The sequence below is a fragment of the Lates calcarifer genome, linkage group LG18, assembly GCF_001640805.2.
Source record: "Lates calcarifer isolate ASB-BC8 linkage group LG18, TLL_Latcal_v3, whole genome shotgun sequence".
Taxonomy (NCBI): domain Eukaryota; kingdom Metazoa; phylum Chordata; class Actinopteri; family Centropomidae; genus Lates; species Lates calcarifer.
In genome coordinates, this window is record NC_066850.1 from 582447 (window position 1) to 602531 (window position 20085).

The window sequence follows — 20085 nt, forward strand, 5'->3', positions numbered from 1 at the left end:
CCAGCTGCCGTGTTTAAAGGCTGTTGCTGTTTTTTGCTCCTGGGCAGGCTATCAGTTAAAGCTTTTGTCTCTGGCTGAATGGGATTACGTGGAGAGGCCCAGCAGCTCTGTTTGTGGGTCATTTTTTCATCTGGAAACATAAAGTTAGAGGACACAGAGATACCCAGTGCTTCTTACTTCCTGCTTTAACAGTACAACCTACATGTTTGACACTTAGAAACTGAGGTGATTAAACCTTTAATCGCTTCTTAAAAGCTTTTCTGTCCCGTTCGGGGTTTGAAAAGTCAAAGTCAGGTTCATTATAAAAACTCTCCTGGTTGAATCATCCGAACAAAAGATGAACGACTGTGTCAGAAAGTGTCTGATAAACAGTGGGAGGTACAGGAGGCCAGTGGACATGAAGACAGTAACTACGACTCCCAAGGTGCATTTCAGGAAGTTCACGTTCAGAGTTCTTTAACTTTGTCGACGTGTTTTGTTCCCATGAGGTTTATTCTCAGGAGCTGAGGATCCTGGGTACTGTAGTTTTTTAACAGTGTGTGAATAAGTCAGACTGACAGTTGGAAGATAAACCAATCATTAAGATAAGAACCTGAATTTACTCCTTCATAACTTCACTGATCACTTTCTGTGAGACCAGAACCTGTTGCACATAAATCCAGTGAAAAAAACAACTTTCCATGTGTGAACACTCAGACACACACTGAGCTGTGCTGCTCAGAACTGTAATGATTAGTCAATTAATCGATTAGTTTACTGACAGTCATTTGTATTTACAGTGATAAAAAGAAACGTCTGTCACATCATGTAGTTGTAATGTGGGCTGTCTAAGTGTATATTGCTGTTATCACTGAATCAGATTAAAAGCAGATGTAGCTGCTGACGGACAGACGGACACGTTCTGTCTGTCCACTGATAATCAGCATCATATGAATAACAACGCACATCAGTCACTAAATGATGATTTCATCAGCTGCTGTTTTCCAAAGAATCCATTTTGAAGCTCAGCTGTTACACCACCACAGAAGAAGAAGTTCCTGAGTGTTGAGTCTGTGACGGGACAAAGACGTCCTGTTACACAACAGAGTGGACAGCAGCTCTGTCAGACGGAGAGGCCTCCTCATTACATCTGACAGATTTTAAAGCCGTGTAATTGGACTCATTAAAGGCCTCATTTTCGACCCCCCCCCCCCCTTCACTCCTTCCTGCCTCTGACTTTCTGTCGACCTCTGTGGTGTCGTCGGTTCATTTTCACTCCACAGTTTTACCAACTTCTTTATTCTGTTTCCTACAAACTGCGGCTCCACCACCTCTGGTTCTTGCTCCAGTTCTGTTCAGGTTTCTGGTAATCAGGAGGTACTGAAATCATTTATTGATTGTTAATTGATAGAAAATCCAAAGATTCAGAGATGAACTTCTCACAGTAAACTGAATGGAAACTGAACCTCTCTGAGTTCTGCACAAAATAAGACATTTGAACACATCACTTTAAACAATACTACAGATGATAATGATCATTATCATTACTGATAAATCTGCTGATTATTTCCTTGATTAATCAGGTCGTTATTTGTGAAATTGTCTGACCGTGTTCAGGTTTGATTTCATATGAAACAGAGAAGCAGCAAAGTCCTCGAGGTTCTGAAGCTGGAAACTTCTCTGTTGATCAACTAATCGTCTCACGAGTAGAAACTTTGTCTGTATTTATAGAAACCCTGTTTGCAGGAGGCTGAATGCTTGTGTTTAATTTTGTTTCTTGAGGGTTGAGAGTCGGTCAGAGAGTCTGCAGATGAATGTAAAGGCTCGTCAGCTTTACATTTTACTGCTGACTGAAAACACCCACAACCACCCTGCTTATTGACCTGCACTGGTTTATTTGAATTAGTTTCAATCACCAAACCAAAAGGTGAGAATGAGCTGATGGTGTTTATGGTGAAGAGTTGAGGCTGAAGCTGTCAGAGTTTCTGCTCAGAGCTCAGAGAGAGAGGTGGTGTTTCATCCACCTTCAGTGTGTGTGTGTGCAGGTGTGTTTTCTCTCTGCTGAGGAGTCGGTGCCTTCAGCTGGCTGTGCTTTCTGCTCCTCCATGGTCTCCTCTCTGTGGTGGGGTTTATGCTCCTGGAGGGGGGAGGGCAGGACGGAGATTAGTGATGGTGGTGTGTACGGGGGGAGGACAGGGGGAGGACAAGGGGAGGACGGGGGGAGGACGGGGGGCTGTCCAGCTGTGATGGTAATTAAGGCAAACAAAGAGGAGAATTAGCTGCACAGCAGTCTCCCCCCGCCCTCCTGTGAACACCCCCGATACTGATTATCATCCCCACGCTCAGAGGAGTCAGAGGAAACATGATGTGTATGACTAAATACACACTGACCCCCTAACCCAACCTGAGCCTGGATCTGCTGGTTCTGGTCTCAGATTAGAGAGCCACGTCAGTACTTCTCTGTGTGTGTCTCCACATATAGCACCAAACACAACAACAGACTACACTGTGTGTCTGTTTGCAGGAGTTTTACTGTGATTTCACGTCCGTACTGAAGCTCTGTTCTTTCTTCTTCTGTGATTCAGACTTGACGCTGCACTAGCTCGGTCACAGACTCTTAGTCTTGTTTCCTCTGATGTAAACTGTTTGTGGTTCTAGACCAGAACAGCGGTGGTTCTACTCTGACTACTCTCGAACCAGAACAACCTCTGGTTTGAGAGAAGCTGGTTGGCAACCAGCCCTGAACTGATCCTGGCTCTGTGGAAAAAAGGGGGGGTGTCTGTGGAGAGGCTGGTTCCCTAAAAAGGAGCTGACTTCACTGCTGTAGAGGAGGTTTGGTAACGGTTTGATGAAGTGGATCAGTCGTTTTCAGGTGAGGATGTGTGAGGAGAAATGTGTCTGATAATCACCAGCTGGACACATGCTGCTCTGCAGTCAGTTTAACATCTGCATGTATTGATCAGATCTGTTTCCATCCATGACTCTGATCACAAATCACCAGGTTCACAGAGACAGGATCTTATCACAAAACCACCCTCATATTATTTTAAGGCCATATCACCAACCTGTGATACACTCTGCATCTCCTCTGTCCACACACACACACACACACACACACACACACACACACTGAATCTGAACCCTGCAGAACAACAGACTGAGCGCAGGCTGACGTCTGTGGATTCAGACAGACACACAGACAGACGGAGAGAGAGAGAGAGAGAGAGAGAGTCGAGTCTCAAGTGGGGGACGTAAATTTACTGATGCTGCTGTTGCTGGGCAACCGAGAAGAGCAGCAGATGCAGGCTGAGGCTCGTCAGCGTTTACTCCGTCCACATGTGGGAGAGCAGATCCAGGACCAGCCACAGATATCCACATTAAAATACATCCAGTCATATGCAGCTGTTTCTGCTGCGCGGTGCTTCAGAATCTTTAAATGTTCCTTAAATGAAGGGAAGAAGCAGCAAACAATCCAAACAATAAAGACCCTTCACATGAAGTGTGAGGCCTCTAGTTCTGACTCCACCTGTCCTCCCGTCCTCTCTCAGGTACATGTACTGGACAGACTGGGGTGAGATCCCAAAGATCGAGCGGGCGGGGATGGACGGGACGAATCGATCCATGATCATCGACAGAGAGATCTACTGGCCCAACGGGCTGACTCTGGACTACAGCCAGCAGAAACTGTACTGGGCCGACGCCAAACACAACTTCATCCACCGCTCCAACCTGGACGGATCCTCCAGGTACAGAAAAAACTCTTTCACTTTCATTCATTCATTAACTCCAGTCACTGCCGTTAAGCTGCTGTCAGTAAAACTCAATAAAACACTTCCTGCAGGTGTTTCACATTAAAAGCTGCAGCTCAAAAGGCATAATCCCTCCCTTCAGGCTTTTATTGTGAAAAATCAGCAGGAAGTGTTGAGGTTTATTGACAGTAGCTGATGGAAAATAACGATTAAAGAGAAGCAGTTTCACTGTGTGGAGTCAGTGAAAGTTAATTGATCATGTTCAGACGTGTTATTACAGCCTTTATCTGATATTCATCGCCTGTCATCATTTGAAAACCAGTTTTTATTTGAGAGTTTCTTGTGTTTCCACCAGCTGGTTTTAAGATTCTTCAGAAACAGGTCACTGTAGAATCATGGCCTGGTGTAACTTTAGCAGAAGGCAGGTAGACGGAGAGTTTAATGCAAACCTGGGTGACCTGTGTCTGAGTGGTGTTGTGTGGTCTGGTTTCAGGGAGGTGGTGGTTAAAGGAGAGCTGCCTCACCCCTTCGCCCTCACCCTGTACGAGGACACTCTGTTCTGGACCGACTGGAACACCCACTCCATCCACTCCTGTAGGAAACAGACCGGAGACGAGCAGCGCATCGTCCACTCGGACATCTTCTCGCCCATGGACATCCACGTCTTCAGCTCCAAGAGACAGCCCGCCTGTGAGTTCAGCTTATTTTACCAACAGGAAGATGATCTGTTGGAGAGAGTGGTTCAAAGTGATCATTAGATCAGGAAACACTAAAACTCCTGGAGGGAAATATGGGCTGATTTATCTTTATCTTTATCTGGCAACAAATTTAAAACCCAAAGTGAAGACTTTGTGCTGGGGTTAGGACAAATGTCTTTTAACGTGTGACATGTTTCACTCCCTCTTAATGAAGAATTCATTTAGAAAAAGGGAATTCTTGGTTCCTTCCATAATGTGACCGTGGGTTGACTGTGGCTTCCAGGTACCATGAGGTTGGTTAGGAATAGAAATAAGACGTAACTTATCAACATTAGAATGAAGTTACTTTGTACTGAGGAAATGTAGAGTTTTAGCTTCTTTTCAGCAGAAGAAGAAAAGGTTTTCTGTTCTGCAGTGAACCTGATTTTGTTTCCTCACTTTGGACAGAATGTGAACTGTAAAGTCAGAGAGTGTTTCACTTTGTGCTGTTTTCACCAGTGGGGCTCCTCTCTGTTTTCTCTCTGCACCAGTCAACAGTCAACATTCGCTCATCATGTTATGGTGTTAAGAGTCAAATGAATGAATCCCCAACCTTCCTGATCCTTCATCGATCATCCTGGTTCCAGTGTAGAACCTGAATCTCTTTAGGAGCAGATGTTTGTGTGGATGACTTTAAACCCTCTGCTGATGTGAGTGTTGTTGTTTGTGGTCGACAGTGAGCAGTCCATGTTCTGTGAACAACGGAGGATGTTCCCACCTCTGCCTCCTCTCTCCGGTGAAGCCCTTCTATCAGTGTGCCTGTCCCACCGGAGTCCAGCTGCTGGAGGACGGGAAGACCTGCAGAGACGGTGAGGACACCTCCACCTCCACCTCCATCATTATTACACCTTTCAGCTCTGTCTTTACTATAAAGGATCTGCTGACATTTAGATTTTTTTAGAAGTCCTCAAAGCTCCTAATTCAGCTTTAACTCTCAGGGTTTCAAACTTTTTACTTCAGAGAAAAGTCTGCCCATTTCTGTCCACGAAGGACCACACGTTATCTGCTTCCAGAGAGTAAGCTGGGGGGGCACACACTCCTGAATCTCCTGAAATCAATCAACAAGTTCCAGTCTGTAAAATGTGGAATTTAGAAAAGTGAAAACCGTACAGAGGAAACTTTGGCCTCAGAGACACTCGAGTGGAAACAGAAGAAAGATCCAAATATTTCCTGCAGTGCGTCAGTGAAAGACGTAGAAGTTTGGAGATTATCTATTATTTTCAGAAAGAAAAAGAAAAAACACAAAAAAAGCCTCTTGTGTAACCGTTTACAAGAATTCAGCCCAAAGTGCCAGATTGAATTCATTAGAGTGTGTGAGCTGTGTGTTCCTGCAGGAACCAGCTCGTTCTCTGTTGTAGTTTCAAGCTGGTACCAAACCCCATTCGTTTTTCCTCCGATTTAAAAAGTCTGATGACGTCCTCGCTTCGCTTCCTCCCGCCTCGTCACCTCCGTCGTCTCCGGACACTCTGAGCCGCTTAAGGTGGTGTTGGGGGGGAGGCGGGGGGTTGACCTGCAGTTGCCATGGTAACCCCACTCCATCGCCGAGCTGGCTGTTTGAATGGCAGCCCTGGACGTTTCCCTCCGCCCCTCCCTCCCTCTGCCTCCTTTTATTTACGTTTTTTGGTTCAGTAACCCTCGCCTGCGGAGTGACGGAGGACTGAAGGCGGGGAAGCTTTTGTGAAAGACGGGATCACATGCTCCCCCTGCAGACAATGCCTCCTTTCACTGCTGGGGTTTAACTATTTCAGTTGAGGTTTTTTTTGCTTCTTAAACTGGAGTATGTGCTGGTCAGAGCAGTGAAACGTGGCCACAGTCTGACCTGGAGGGTTGAAGTTTATTGTTTGACTGCAGCCACGTCTCTCCCCCTCTGAAACCCTCCACCACCGCCGCCCGCCCCACCAACACACCACACAATGTTCATTTTGGGATGTTAAAACTTTGCTAATTTGTTGCTTTTGTTCAGCGTCGCCACAAAAAGCTTGTTTGGTTTAGTCTCAGTGAACAGATGATTTGGATACAGAAAGTTCAGGGGTCAGTCCACAAACCAAAAGGAGCCTGAAGCTGGTGCTGAAAGTATTTAAGGACATTTATATTTCATGTTACTACATTTCAGTTTAAAAGCTGTTGTTCCTGGTAACTTTCCAAATCCAAAAAAAGTTGAGAAAACATGTTTGGTTCCTCAAAACTTCAGGATGTGAAACCTAGACATGTTTCGATAGGACTTTAAGTCCTGAACCTGAGTGCTTCCTCTTCCTCCTCAGGTGCGACTCAGATGCTGCTGCTGGCACGGCGGACGGACCTGCGGCGAATCTCTCTGGACACGCCCGACTTCACTGACATCATCCTGCAGGTGGACGACATCCGCCACGCCATCGCCATCGACTACGACCCGGTGGAGGGATACATCTACTGGACGGACGACGATGTGAAGGCGATCCGCCGCTCGCTGCTCGACGGCACCGACGCCCAGTTCGTGGTCACGTCTCAGGTGAACCACCCCGACGGCATCGCGGTCGACTGGATCGCCCGGAACCTGTACTGGACCGACACCGGGACGGATCGCATCGAGGTGACCCGGCTCAACGGGACCATGCGCAAGATCCTGATCTCTGAGGACCTGGACGAGCCCAGAGCCATCGTACTGGACCCTGTGGCCGGGTTAGTCCGCTAAAAAAAAAAGATTGATGAGACTTTCAGAATCAATGAATCACTTCAGTTATTGATTAAGTGAATATTAAAGCTTTTCTTTCTAAAGTCATCAGACTCATTAAAACATTCATTCATTGTCCTCTCCACCTGTTCAGGTACATGTACTGGACCGACTGGGGCGAGGTGCCAAAGATCGAGCGGGCGGATCTGGACGGGATGGAGCGGGTGGTGATGGTGAACACCTCCCTGGGCTGGCCCAACGGCCTCGCGCTCGACTACGACGAACGAAAGATCTACTGGGGAGACGCGAAGACGGATAAGATCGAGGTTGGTGTTTTCAGATTGTGTGTTTATATCCGTCTGTTTTCAGCTGGGAGGAGGAGAGTTTGTTCTCGGCCTCTTTAAAGTCGAGCTCCTGCTGGGTTCACGGCTGCTGCTCGCTGTGACGGTTAACGGCTGAACACGACCTCCCAGCAGGCCGCTCAGACAACCAAAGGCCACCGTGGGCAGGCAGAGACACTCTGATACTTCCTGTCAGCCTTCAAAATAAAGGCAGGCACATTCAGAGCGTTTACTGATGGCATTAATCCTCATGTGGATGTTTTAAGCAGACACACAGCTGGTTATCAGATTAAACGTGATTCTCTCTTTAACTGTGAGCAAACAGCTTCGACCTAAAGCAGCGAGGATCCAAACAGGAAATAGAGTTTTGATGCAGATGGTAAAACGTGTGTCCAGCCAACTCAGTGAAACTCATGTAGATCTGATCCAGTGTGACTCCACTTCCTGAGAACATCATGATCTCTGACGTCCTTCCAGAATAAACCTCAGAGGAAACAGAGGCTGCAGAACTTCATTCAGAATCCTCCTGTTTTTAACTTTCCCTCAGTGTCACAGTGAAACAGCTGAGCTAACGTTAGCAGCAGCTCAGCTAACAGCTGAAGAGCGCTGGAAAATCACAGATTTTTAACATGAAACTGAGTTTTTTCTGGTTTTAATGATCAGGTAGTTTGGGCCAGATCAGAGCAGATGATGTTACACAGTCAGAAATCCAGTCCACATGGGGCTGCAGACCCTGCTCAGACCAGACTACATGACTGTGTGATGAGATGCAGCAGCAGCTCAGTAAAAATGTGCTGGGTCACGTTCAGGAGACGACTGTGGAACATGAGGAGCATCAGCAGAGACTCCAAAACAAAGAGCAGCGAGGGGCTGAAACACGATCCGAGACGTCCAGTCTGAAGATCGGGCCCATAAATCTGAGGGTTTATCAGACACCAGAACTCTCACAGGCAGATTTTACAACAGCAGGAAAGCAGTGTTCACGTTGCCGAGTTAATCCAACAGGAATGTGTGGCTGCACAAACCATTCCTCTCTGTTTTTATTTGTTTTATTATATCAGCTTAAAGTGAATTCTCATCTGCAGGCTGTCGCAGTTAAAACACAAACACAACACGTGAGTTACACACAGCAGAGGATCACAAACACACTCTGGCTTTAAAACAGGGATGTTTATATGCAAATCAAAGCCAATGAAATACAGAGTCAGTGGTTTCAGAGCGGAGGAGCTTTTATTCTTCACTTTAAACTTTCTGTTGGAACTAAAACTCTGGGACCCAGAGTTTAGACGGACCAGATTCATTCAGATCAGTGAGAGCGCTGCGCTCACCTGTTCACCTGTTCACCTGTTCACCTGATTACCTTGCGCTTGTCGTGACAGATGCCGAGTCTTTTCATGTCCTGTGGATTCCTCTTGTAACGTTTCCTGAATAGAGTGCAGGAGAAATGAAATACACTCAAGACATTTTCAGGTTTGATTCTCCGACATAAAATGGGTCAGTAAATCCCCCACTCCTGATGTTTGAAGCTTTTACGTGTCTTAAAAAAGGCGGTTGCTAACGAGTGTCTAAATGAGACTACAGAGGTTGTCGGGGACGTTAACATGAAAACCCATCTACTCACCAGTCCACCTTTACAGCCTCGTTGTGTTTCTACTCACGCTCTTTCAAACTCTCACTAACTTTCTAAGAAGAAAGGCTTTTGGAGAAGTACCATCATATATTTTCTCATTAGCCCTGATGTTTCAGCGTCGGTACATTTATAAAAATGAAGAAAAAAACCTGATTTTCCAAAGAGAGAGAAAATAAAGCTGTATCTCTCGGTGTAGAAACCTATTGTTTATGGAGTGAACGTGAATTCTCTGTAGACACTTGTCAGTCAGAGCAGCTCTCGGTCGTCTCTGTGTCCTGTCAGTCTTTCAGAAAGCTGTTAAACTTTGTCCACATCATGTGTTCGACTCCACATCAAAGCTCAGAGTCCGGACTGTTAAAGGCCGGCGCTGCAGAGGGTGTCGACAGTCCAGCTGACGGAGCTTTCTCCTCCTCTCTCTCTGCGGTCTGCGTCCTCACGCCATCCTGCCGTCGTTTTCTCGTTTTAGGGGGTTTCTTCTCTGGGTTTCCTCTCACGACCCCACCTGAACCCCCCCCCAGTTCCCCTTAAAGGCGGGGTGGTGATTGTGGCAGTTCGGGTCTCACTCAGCCCCTCCTGAAGGACTGAGGGGCCTCCTCTGCCCCCCCCCAGGTTTCTCGGAGGACCCGGTTTTTGCGGCGAAATCCCACATCTGGTTCCGATTGCGGCCTGCACTCCAGCTGCGGTCGGCTCTGTTTAGAATAGACCCAGAATCTGAAACCGTCGCCGCACTGCGGTCACAACTCCCAAACCAGCGGAGACCTTTTGGCTGAGGCCATCGAGCTGAGGATGGAAACTTCATTTTATATTTATACACACCACGTTTCTCTGGCTCTGTGTGTGTGTGTGTGTGGAGGGTGTTTTGAAAGATGGCAGCCGGCCATGCAGGGGCTGTTCTGGGAGCAGCGAATAGCGTCGCTCCACGCTGTGTTGATCAGTTGAAGGACTCGGAGCAGATTACAGGCCTCTCTGTTTTTTTTTTCATTCCTGTAGATTCCTGACATTTCTCCACACATGAAGAAGCTGCTCTGCGTGTTTCTGAAATCTAATCAGAGAGTTCACACGTTTTAATGTGGATCAGTCTCAAAGACGGAGTCTGACACTGTTCAGATTTGTTTGTGCAGAGTTTCAGATCAGATTCAGGATCAGTTTCTTCTCTCTAATTATTATCAGATGATTTAAATCCCCTGAATCGACTCTTCATCATTTAATGTGATGGTGAAGAGGTTTTTGAACTGTTCATGTGGATGTTAGTCTAAGAGTCTAAACACCAGAGCTGCAGCGATGAATCCGTTAAAAACGAAACGATTTGACGCCTGTTTTTTCAGTGTAATCTTCTGCTGCTTTTCTTTGTCTCACATTAAAGTAAATGGAATATTTTTAGGCTTTCATCTGTTGCTCAGACAAAACAAGACAATTAATGAAGTCACTTTCTGTGTCTTTCACTGCTTCCTGACCTTTTATAAACCAAAGTCATGAACGTTACCTCAGTGGACGAGGTCTGTCCAGACCCTCATGGACCCGGGCTAATGACTTGTGGTCATCTGGTTGGATCAGCTGACGTGATGCAGTGAGGAGGGTTTAAAGTGTCGTAACTGACCTGACTGCTCTGAAGGTGAACTCTGTTCTCGCTGTGGTTTCAAAGGCCTGAATATGTGACGGACTCGTTCAGTCTCTGTTTAAACCTGGGTCTGGTTCTGAAACGGCCTGAGCTCGGCTCTGTAGAAGTGAGATGTCAAAGTTAGAGTGAGAGAGAGGCAGAGGAGGAAATGTGGCGGCCATATGCTGCCGCTGTTTGTTTGCTCCGGCTGTTGCTTCTAATTAGCGGCGCTGCGATGTGCTGCCAGGTCGCCGGAGCTCCTCTGAGCGCGCTCAGTATCCACAGAGGAGAAACACAATGTTGGAGGCTCTGAAACGCACATCCACAACGCTGAGCATGATGGGAACAGAGAGCGATGAAACATGCACACAGTCAAAGATGTGTGAGTCAGCTGATTGTCAGCAGGAGGTTCAGCTTTTATCTTTTAAAGTCAGGGTCAGAGGTCTGTGGTGGATTTGGTTTGTCCAGGATCAGACTCACGTGTCGTCACTCTGATTTCAGGTTATTAAACTTCTCTCAGCTGATTTCAGTTTTATTGTGACGGATGTTAACCCTCGACAGGAGGAGTCACCATTAGTCTTACTGTCGTCACCAGTTCATCTGAGGAGTCTTCAGACAGCTTCCTCTCCCACACCTGCAGATAATTTAGGTTTTATATGATAAGACCGAGACGCTGCAGATCCTCACCTGGAAGAAGCTGGAACAGGAAGTACAGGTTAATCAGTTAATGTACAGACAGTCCTGAGCTCGTCTCCAGAAGAAACGTGTCTGCTGTTTTTCAGTAGCTGATGAACTCATGTAACACGTTCAGAGATTCTTTTATTTCCATCTGTGTGAATTAAAGCTTCAGTTAAAAAGATGATGAGTTCAGGAGCTCTGCAGACTCAGTGTTATCATTAATAATCTTTTACTGCCACTCCATCCTGATGAGACTGAAACAGTCACATGACCCACGCAGCTGGAGGAGGAGAATATGGCGGTTCGATCTTCATGACAGGAGGACGTTTGTCTGTCTGTTTCAGAGCCGTTAACACCTCTGACCTGATGTTTGCTCCCAGTGTAAACAGCTGATCCAGGTAAAGTGAAGGTGCTGCAGCTCAGGAGCAGGTGAAGCAGAGTGAGCTGAGACGTCCTTCAGTTGAGCGTGGCAGAAGTCTGGTCTGCAGCTCTTCATATCACAGTCTGGTCCCAGACCTTTGAATCTCATTTATGTTTTATTTCTTCAGCATGTTCTATAAATAGAATCTGACGATGGAGATTTGACTTTATGATGCTAACACGTTCCTCTTTGTTCTCTCCTGGTCCTCATAGTTTTTCATCTTTGCCTGTTGCTGAGCAGAACTGAAGAAATGAAGGAAACAGATAATAAAGTTTAATAGATTCTCCTCAGTAATCAGAGTAAAGTCTGAACCCTGACTGAGCTCTGCAGGTTTCAGGGGTTAAACTTCATGTGTCTGATTCTTTCAGCCTTGTTTCCTCCTCATTGGACACAGATGTGTTTTTACTTTTACAAGTTTTGCGACAGTTTAAAAGAAGCAGCTGCTCACCAGCTCCGACCACAGTGTGTGTGTGTGTGTGTGGGGGGGGGTACCTGTCGCTGTGGTTTTTAATTTAACACATTTCAGACATCACTCACCAGAGTTTAACAATCCAGGCAGCGTTGTGTAACCTCTCTGTCCATCTGTCTGTGTCTCAGGTGATGAACATGGACGGGACGGGCAGACGGGTGCTGGTGGAGGACAAACTTCCTCACATCTTCGGCTTCACTCTGCTCGGCGACTTCATCTACTGGACCGACTGGCAGCGCCGCAGCATCGAGCGCGTCCACAAACGCACCGCGGAGAGAGAGATCATCATCGACCAGCTGCCCGACCTCATGGGACTCAAGGCCACACACGTACACCAGTTCTTCGGTAAGACCCTGAACGCATCATAGACCACAGCTGGGTGTAGGTCTGAGTTATTATTCAACAAAACTAGAAACAGTTTGATTCTGTTTGTGACCAAAACACAGTTTATAACAAAGTTTATCACTTTAGAAGAGAGTGGAGCTGCAGGTGAAAACACAGCTGCAGCTCTGCAGCTCTGCAGCTCTGCATCTCTGCATCTCTGCATCTCTGCAGCTCTGCAGCTCTGCTAGCTCTGCAGCTCTGCAGCTCTGCAGCTCTGCAGCGTTGCTGTTGCCGTGTGTCCTGCAGCTCGCTGTGTTCTCACTCTGTGTTGTTCCTCCTGTCGACTGCAGCCCAGTCTGAGCGGGAAACTGGGATAATGGAGCATTAATATTTCAACACTTCAGCTCCAGTGATAGAAGCTACAAACACACCCCCCCTCACCCGTCCTCCCCCCTCTCCTCACCCCTCTACCTCTGAGATAATGAAGGTGAAAACCAGAGATGAACCAGAGACTCGTTCTCTCTCTGTTTTGGGTTCTTACAGGATTAAATCAGATTTTTGAAGCCGTCTGTCGTCGTCATCAAATCTGACCATTTTCATTCCAAAGAAATTCAGAGTATTCAGAGTTTACCTCAGAATATTTTTTGTCTTTTCCTGTTTGTGTGGAAAAATCTCTGAAACAGCGTTTTGACTGAGACTCAAACTAAAACTGAAATTCAGAGGAATTCTCAGCGCAGGCTCACAGCTCCTCCAGTAAAAGATGAGGAGGGTTTGACAGACTGATGCTGACAGGAATCACTGACTGCTCAAAACTAATATTCACATATTAAATATGAGCTGAAACGTTTTCCAGGCCTGAGCAGTTTATGGACAGATGTTGGATTCCTGTGATTTCTGGTCTGGATTTATCTGTTTACTCTGTTTGTTTTAGTGTTTCTGTGGTCGTTTGACTTCACTGTGGAAACAGCTGCTTTTTATTTGTGATAAATCACCTGACAAAGACACAACTGCTGGTGAAGTGTCACCTCAGATTCAATCAGAACCTCAGTGGTTCAGAAACAGTAACTTCAGACAGAGACAGATGAAAGCAGCTTCTTGTGTTTTTTTATTTTATTTCCTCGACATTAATTTTACTGAAACAGTCGACAGCTGCAGATTTATTGACTCAGAACTGAGTTTAAAAATCCTGTTAAATCCGATGGCCACATACAAGCTAAAGCTAAAGCTAATGCTGCATTCATGACACGTCAGAAATGACAAACTGACTCTGAAAAAATGATTTGAACGTGAACAGGTTGGATTTTTTTCTTTCTGAAATCTGAGGTTTCCAAACTTACCGTCATCTTGAACGCAGCATAAACCCAGGTTCATACACAGCTGCTGATGTTAGCCTAAACTCTGATCCAGGACCAGGACCAGCTCCCATACATTCCCCCTTTCCCACCAGCGTGGTTCAGGTTCTGTTCTGGTCTCTAACCGCTCGTCCCTCCTCAGGTACGAACCCGTGTGCAGAGAACAACGGCGGCTGCAGTCACCTCTGCCTCTACAAGCCTCAGGGCGTTCAGTGCGGCTGTCCCATCGGCCTCGAACTCATCGCCGACATGAGGACCTGCATCGTCCCCGAGGCCTTCCTGCTCTTCTCCCGCCACACCGACATCCGCCGCATCTCCCTGGAGACCAACAACAACAACGTGGCCATCCCGCTCACCGGCGTCAAGGAGGCGTCGGCGCTCGACTTCGACGTCACCGACAACCGCATCTACTGGACGGACATCACTCTGAAGGTGAGTCTCTGCAGCGGATCGGTGCGGGCCTGCATGGTGGAGCGGTAATGGGCTCCCAGGAGACGCCAGGTTGGAAATAATTGATGGTGGCTTCTCTCCCTCCATCTATTCTGCTTCATCTCTTCATCCACTCTCTGCTGCTTCTTCACACTGAACACACTTTCATTTTCATGAATCCTGTGCTTCAGTAGATTTCCTGATTTTAAACTCGATGTTAATTACACCAGATTCTGTTCAGACTTTTCTGCTCTAAATTCTTCTACATGTTCACTGTTATGAAGGACTGTTACGAAGGACTGTTACGAAGGACTGTTATGAAGGACTGTTATGAAGGACTGTTATGAAGGACTGTTTGAATACTTGTGTTAGTTAGTACTTTTAGTTACTGTTGAATTATGAGCTGAATATTTTGGGTCATTGACGGTGGATCGCAGAAAATGTTTCCACTGATGTTTTATCAATAAAAAGGAAAATGATCAGCTGATGTATCAATAATGAAAATAGATATTATTAAACCTTAACCTGTGACCCCCCCACAGACCATCAGCCGAGCCTTCATGAACGGCAGCGCTCTGGAGCACGTGGTGGAGTTCGGTCTGGACTACCCGGAGGGGATGGCGGTGGACTGGCTGGGGAAGAACCTGTACTGGGCCGACACCGGTACCAACCGCATAGAGGTCGCCAAACTGGACGGGCAGCACCGGCAGGTCCTGGTCTGGAAGGATCTGGACAGTCCACGAGCTCTGGCTCTGGATCCTGCTGAAGGGTGAGAACTCCTGTGAAAGGAGATTCTGGATCAGAGACTCCTTTGGGAACCAGGTCCCAAATAAAACCTGTTCCCTCTCCTCAGGTACATGTACTGGACCGAGTGGGGCGGGAAGCCAAAGATCGACCGGGCGGCGATGGACGGGACGGGTCGGATCACTCTGGTGGCCGACGTGGGCCGAGCCAACGGACTCACCATCGACTACGCAGAGCGCCGCCTCTACTGGACCGACCTGGACACGACGCTCATCGAGTCGTCCAACATGCTCGGTAATCCTCAACATTTCACCGTCCTCCACTCAGCCTGCAGTCACTGCTCCGTCTGTAGGATTCCTACAGGGACTGAGCTGTTCATTAAAGAGTGAGAACCAGGAAGAAGTATTATTCAAAGTAAACCCTTTACTGAAGAAAAGGTCATCACACAAACACAAACAGATTTTAATTTTTTGGCAAAAATATCCAAAAATAACACCAGGTTTCTTGACGGATTCTAAAACCCCTGGAAGGATCATAATCATGAAGGACAGCTCGTTGTAAAGGTGAAGAAGTGCACTGCAGGACAGTTTTTAAAGTAGGTCTCTACATAAGTCAGTTACAGAAATATTAGTCAAAGTATCAGACGAGTGCTTTTCCAGTCGTCAGCAAACAGAGCACAGTCTGAGTCCGACAGGAGACCTCTGTTTGTTTTCATCGCCCTCTCTCTCCTCCTTTTATCTCGCTGGGTGTCGTCTAATAAAAAGCTGTTTATTTTAGGATTTTATTAAGTGGTTCCTGAGATGTTGGATTTCTTCAATGTGCAGAGTTCATTGATTGAAGCAGCAGGATAACTCTTCTCCTTCTTCTTCTCCTCTGCCTGTTATAATGACTCTGAGCCATGTGGTCTGTATCCGTCTGCACATACATGAGCTCTCAGATGAACAGATACATGTTCTCCATTAGCCGCTCGCTCTGTTCCTATATTTATGGGAGGAAACTTCAAAGTGCTGCTGAAACAAAAGCTGCTCTGCTGTGTAGCTGTGTCCTGAAGTGTTCCCTCTCAGAGCATCGGTGGATGTAAACCAGGACCAAAATATTCCTCACACAAAACTCCTAAAACCATACTGCTATTAGACTCCGGGCTCCGCACACGCTCACGCTGCTCTTACAACACTACCAATTTTGTGTGCAGGAAAATAGCCTCAGTCTTGGCGTAGGACGTGGAGGACAGAAAATAGCCGTCGCTGGGCAGAAGTCTGCTGCACCAAACTCCTTTATTATTTTCTCGACTTTTTCTCCACAGCTGTGTTAACGCTGACACCTGGATTTGATTTGGTTTTATCAGTTTTAGTCATTTGATTTGTTCATTTGTTCTAGTTTTTCTCATCAATGTTTTAGTCGGGTTTTCTTTGTGTATTTAGTTTTTCTCTGTTAAACTTGGTGTTTTAATGTGGACAGTTATGTTAGGATCCGAGCAGCTCTGCAACAGCACACATCATTAAAACAAGTTGAGCTTTATCTGCTGATTAAATGTGAGTGTAGTCGCTGTGTTAATGTTATTGTATTGTTCTCACAGAGTGAAATAAACTCTGCAGACACAGCAAAGGAAATGTAGCTTTTATTCACAGGAGTTTTTAAAAATGTTAAATAATCAGAGTTCAGATTTAAACGAACATTAAACACTAACACTGATTATTTTTACCCCCTCCCCTCCCCTCCCTGTCCTCAGGTCAGGAGCGTGAGGTGATCGCTGACGACCTCCCTCACCCGTTCGGCCTCACCCAGTACCAGGACTACATCTACTGGACTGACTGGAGCCAGCGCAGCATCGAGCGCGCCAACAAGACCAGCGGGCAGAACCGCACCGTGATCCAGGGCCACCTGGACTACGTCATGGACATCCTGGTGTTCCACTCGTCCAGACAGGGAGGCTGGAACGCCTGCGCCTCCACCAACGGACACTGCTCCCACCTCTGCCTCGCCGTCCCCGTCAGCAGCTTCGTCTGCGGCTGCCCCGCCCACTTCTCCCTCAACTACGACAACAAGACCTGCAGCGGTGAGACGCTCCGCCACGGCCACACCTGCACCTGCAGCCACACCTGCACCTGCAGCCTGTTGACCTCTACTAACCAGAAGAGCTCAGACAGACGTCACTGGTTTTAACAGGCTCTGATCCAGAGTTAGATTCACATCAGTAAACACTCGTTCACACATCATCTTTGCTCCTCCTGTAACAGCTGTAACAGCTGTAACCTGTGGAGCAGGTGTGGATGAGAATGATGTTGCTACATTAACCTGAGGGTTGAGAGCAGCTCAGTCAGTCGTTCCATCATCACATGATCGACAGAGGTGGAAACACTTGCATTGTCATTAAAACCCTTAAAACAGAGACATCTGTAAAACTCTGTAAAACCAGAAACTGAGACAAACCTGTTACATGAAGGATTATTTTTATGACTAAAATATGACCAGAGTTCATCCTCACTTATCCGACTTCTTTCCTCCACTGATGCTAAAAACCTTGTTTGGTCTGTAACTGAACTGAGCTTTGAAACGTTTCCCTGTTTTTCTTTCAGCTCCGACTTCGTTCCTCCTGTTCAGTCAGAAAACAGCCATTAACCGGATGGTGATCGACGAGCAGCAGAGTCCCGACATCATCCTGCCGATCCACAGCCTGAGGAACGTCCGAGCCATCGACTACGACCCCCTGGACAAACAGCTGTACTGGATCGACTCCAAGCAGAACGTGATCCGCCGAGCTCAGGAGGATGGAAACCAGGTAAGCGTCTGTCAGCAGCCGATCCGTGCTCAGTAAACACTCGTGTGCCGCCGTCACCTGACGCCGTGTCTCCGCCCTCAGAGTATGACGGTGGTGTCGAGCTCCGTGGGCGGACCCAGCCAGGGTCTGCAGCTGTACGACCTGAGCATCGACATCTACAGCCGCTTCATCTACTGGACCAGCGAGGTCACCAACGTCATCAACGTGACCCGGACGGACGGCAGCAGGGTCGGCGTGGTGCTGAGGGGCGAGCACGACAAACCCCGGGCCATCGTGGTCAACCCGGAGAGAGGGTGAGAGGAAATAAGATTCCATGAGTCAGATTAGACGTTTTGATGAGGAGGATGAAGGTGATTGGCTGTTAGAGGAACTGGGCTGTCGCCTTCATAAGTCTGATTCTGCTCTTTAACATCGTGGTTTAACTGGTCTTCAATCCAGTTCCAGGAAACATTAAAGAGCCTCCGATGTTTCAGAGTGGACTCAGGTAGATCCAGAATGTGAATCAGATCCTCCGTCTGTTCATCACAGGTCTCTGAGACAGAGCGCAGACATGTTGTTTGTATCTCTGTTCCTCTGCGTCTTGTTTCTAATCACACAGTAATTTGTTCTCGTTGTTTGTTCTCTGGGGCTCGTGAAGTTCTTGAAGCCCGGCGGTGCCGACTCGCTTGTTTGGAGCCATAATTGCAGGGTTTCCTTCGGGCCGGGGTTCGCGCAGTAATCTCTGGGTCATTGTGTGGTTGAGAAATGAAGTCTGCAGATGTTCTGGTTCCTTCAGAGCCCAGAGAGGAAAATACGCCAGAAACAAACATCCACCGACACCAGAGCTCAGAGACTCAGATGATGAGGACGAATTAGAGCTCAGTTAACAGCTGTGGTGTCTGTCTCCTCCTCCTCTCCTCCTCCTCTCCTCCTCCTCCTCTCCTCCTCCTCCTCTCCTCCTCCTCCTCCTCCTCCTCCTCCTCCTCCTCTCCTCCTCCTCTCCTCTCCTCTCCTCCTCCTCTCCTCTCCTCCTCCTGCTCCTCCTCCTCCTCCTCCTCCTCTCCTCCTCCTCTCCTCCTCTCCTCCTCCTCCTCTTCCTCTCCTCTTCCTCTCCTCTCCTCCTCCTCCTCCTCTCCTCTCCTCTCCTCCTCCTCTCCTCTCCTCCTGCTCCTCCTCCTCCTCTTCCTCCTCTCCTCCTCTCCTTCTCCTCTTCCTCTCCTCTCCTCTCCTCTCCTCTCCTCCTCCTCTTCCTCTCCTCTCCTCCTCTCCTCTCTTCTCCTCTCCTCCTCCTCCTCCTCCTCCTCCTCTCCTCTCCTCCTCCTCCTCCTCCTCCTCCTCTCCTCCTCCTCTCCTCCTCTCCTCTCTCCTCCTCCTCCTCCTCCTCTCCTCTCCTCTCCTCCTCCTCTTCCTCTCCTCTCCTCCTCTCCTCTCTTCTCCTCTCCTCCTCCTCCTCCTCCTCCTCCTCTCCTCTCCTCCTCTCCTCCTCCTCCTCCTCCTCTCCTCCTCTTCCTCTCCTCCTCCTCCTCCTCCTCTCCTCCTCCTCTCCTCCTCCTCCTCTTCCTCTTCTCTTCCTCTCCTCTCCTCCTCCTCCTCTCCTCTCCTCCTCCTCTCCTCCTCTTCCTCTCCTCCTCCTCTCCTCCTCTCCTCCTCCTCCTCTTCCTCTTCTCTTCCTCTCCTCTCCTCCTCCTCCTCTCCTCTCCTCCTCCTCTCCTCCTCTTCCTCTCCTCCTCCTCTCCTCCTCTCCTCCTCCTCCTCTTCCTCTCCTCCTCCTCTCCTCTCCTCCTCTTCCTCTCCTCTTCCTCTCCTCCTCTCCTCTCCTCTCCTCTCCTCTTCCTCTCCTCCTCCTCCTCCTCCTCTCCTCCTCCTCCTCTTCCTCTCCTCCTCTCCTCCTCCTCCTCTCCTCTCCTCCTCCTCTCCTCCTCCTCTCCTCCTCCTCCTCCTCCTCCTCTCCTCCTCCCTCCTCCTCTCCTCCTCCTCCTCCTCCTCCTGCTCCTCCTGCAGGTACATGTACTTCACCAACCTGCTGGAGCGCTCTCCAAAGATCGAGCGGGCGGCGTTGGACGGTACGGAGCGTGAGGTCCTGTTCTTCAGCGGTCTGGGGAAACCTGTCGCTCTGGCCATCGACAACGAGGTGGGGAAGTTGTTCTGGGTCGACTCGGACCTGCGACGCATCGAGAGCAGCGACCTCTCCGGTGAGTCTCAGGGTTCACCACAGACCTGCTCCGTG

The 20085-nt window shown here is 48.1% G+C and overlaps 1 protein-coding gene across 1 annotated transcript in view; it reads left to right on the forward strand.

Annotated features, from left to right (window-relative positions):
- Positions 1-20085, forward strand: part of lrp6 (low density lipoprotein receptor-related protein 6) — a 39772-nt gene that overhangs the window by 9138 nt on the left and 10549 nt on the right. The window contains 13 exon segments of the mRNA XM_051077759.1: positions 3528-3725; positions 4222-4418; positions 5143-5274; positions 6727-7123; positions 7270-7441; positions 12380-12596; positions 14070-14359; positions 14899-15125; positions 15210-15394; positions 16830-17156; positions 17677-17879; positions 17961-18172; positions 19860-20050. Coding sequence (XP_050933716.1) covers positions 3528-3725; positions 4222-4418; positions 5143-5274; positions 6727-7123; positions 7270-7441; positions 12380-12596; positions 14070-14359; positions 14899-15125; positions 15210-15394; positions 16830-17156; positions 17677-17879; positions 17961-18172; positions 19860-20050 — 2948 coding nt within the window.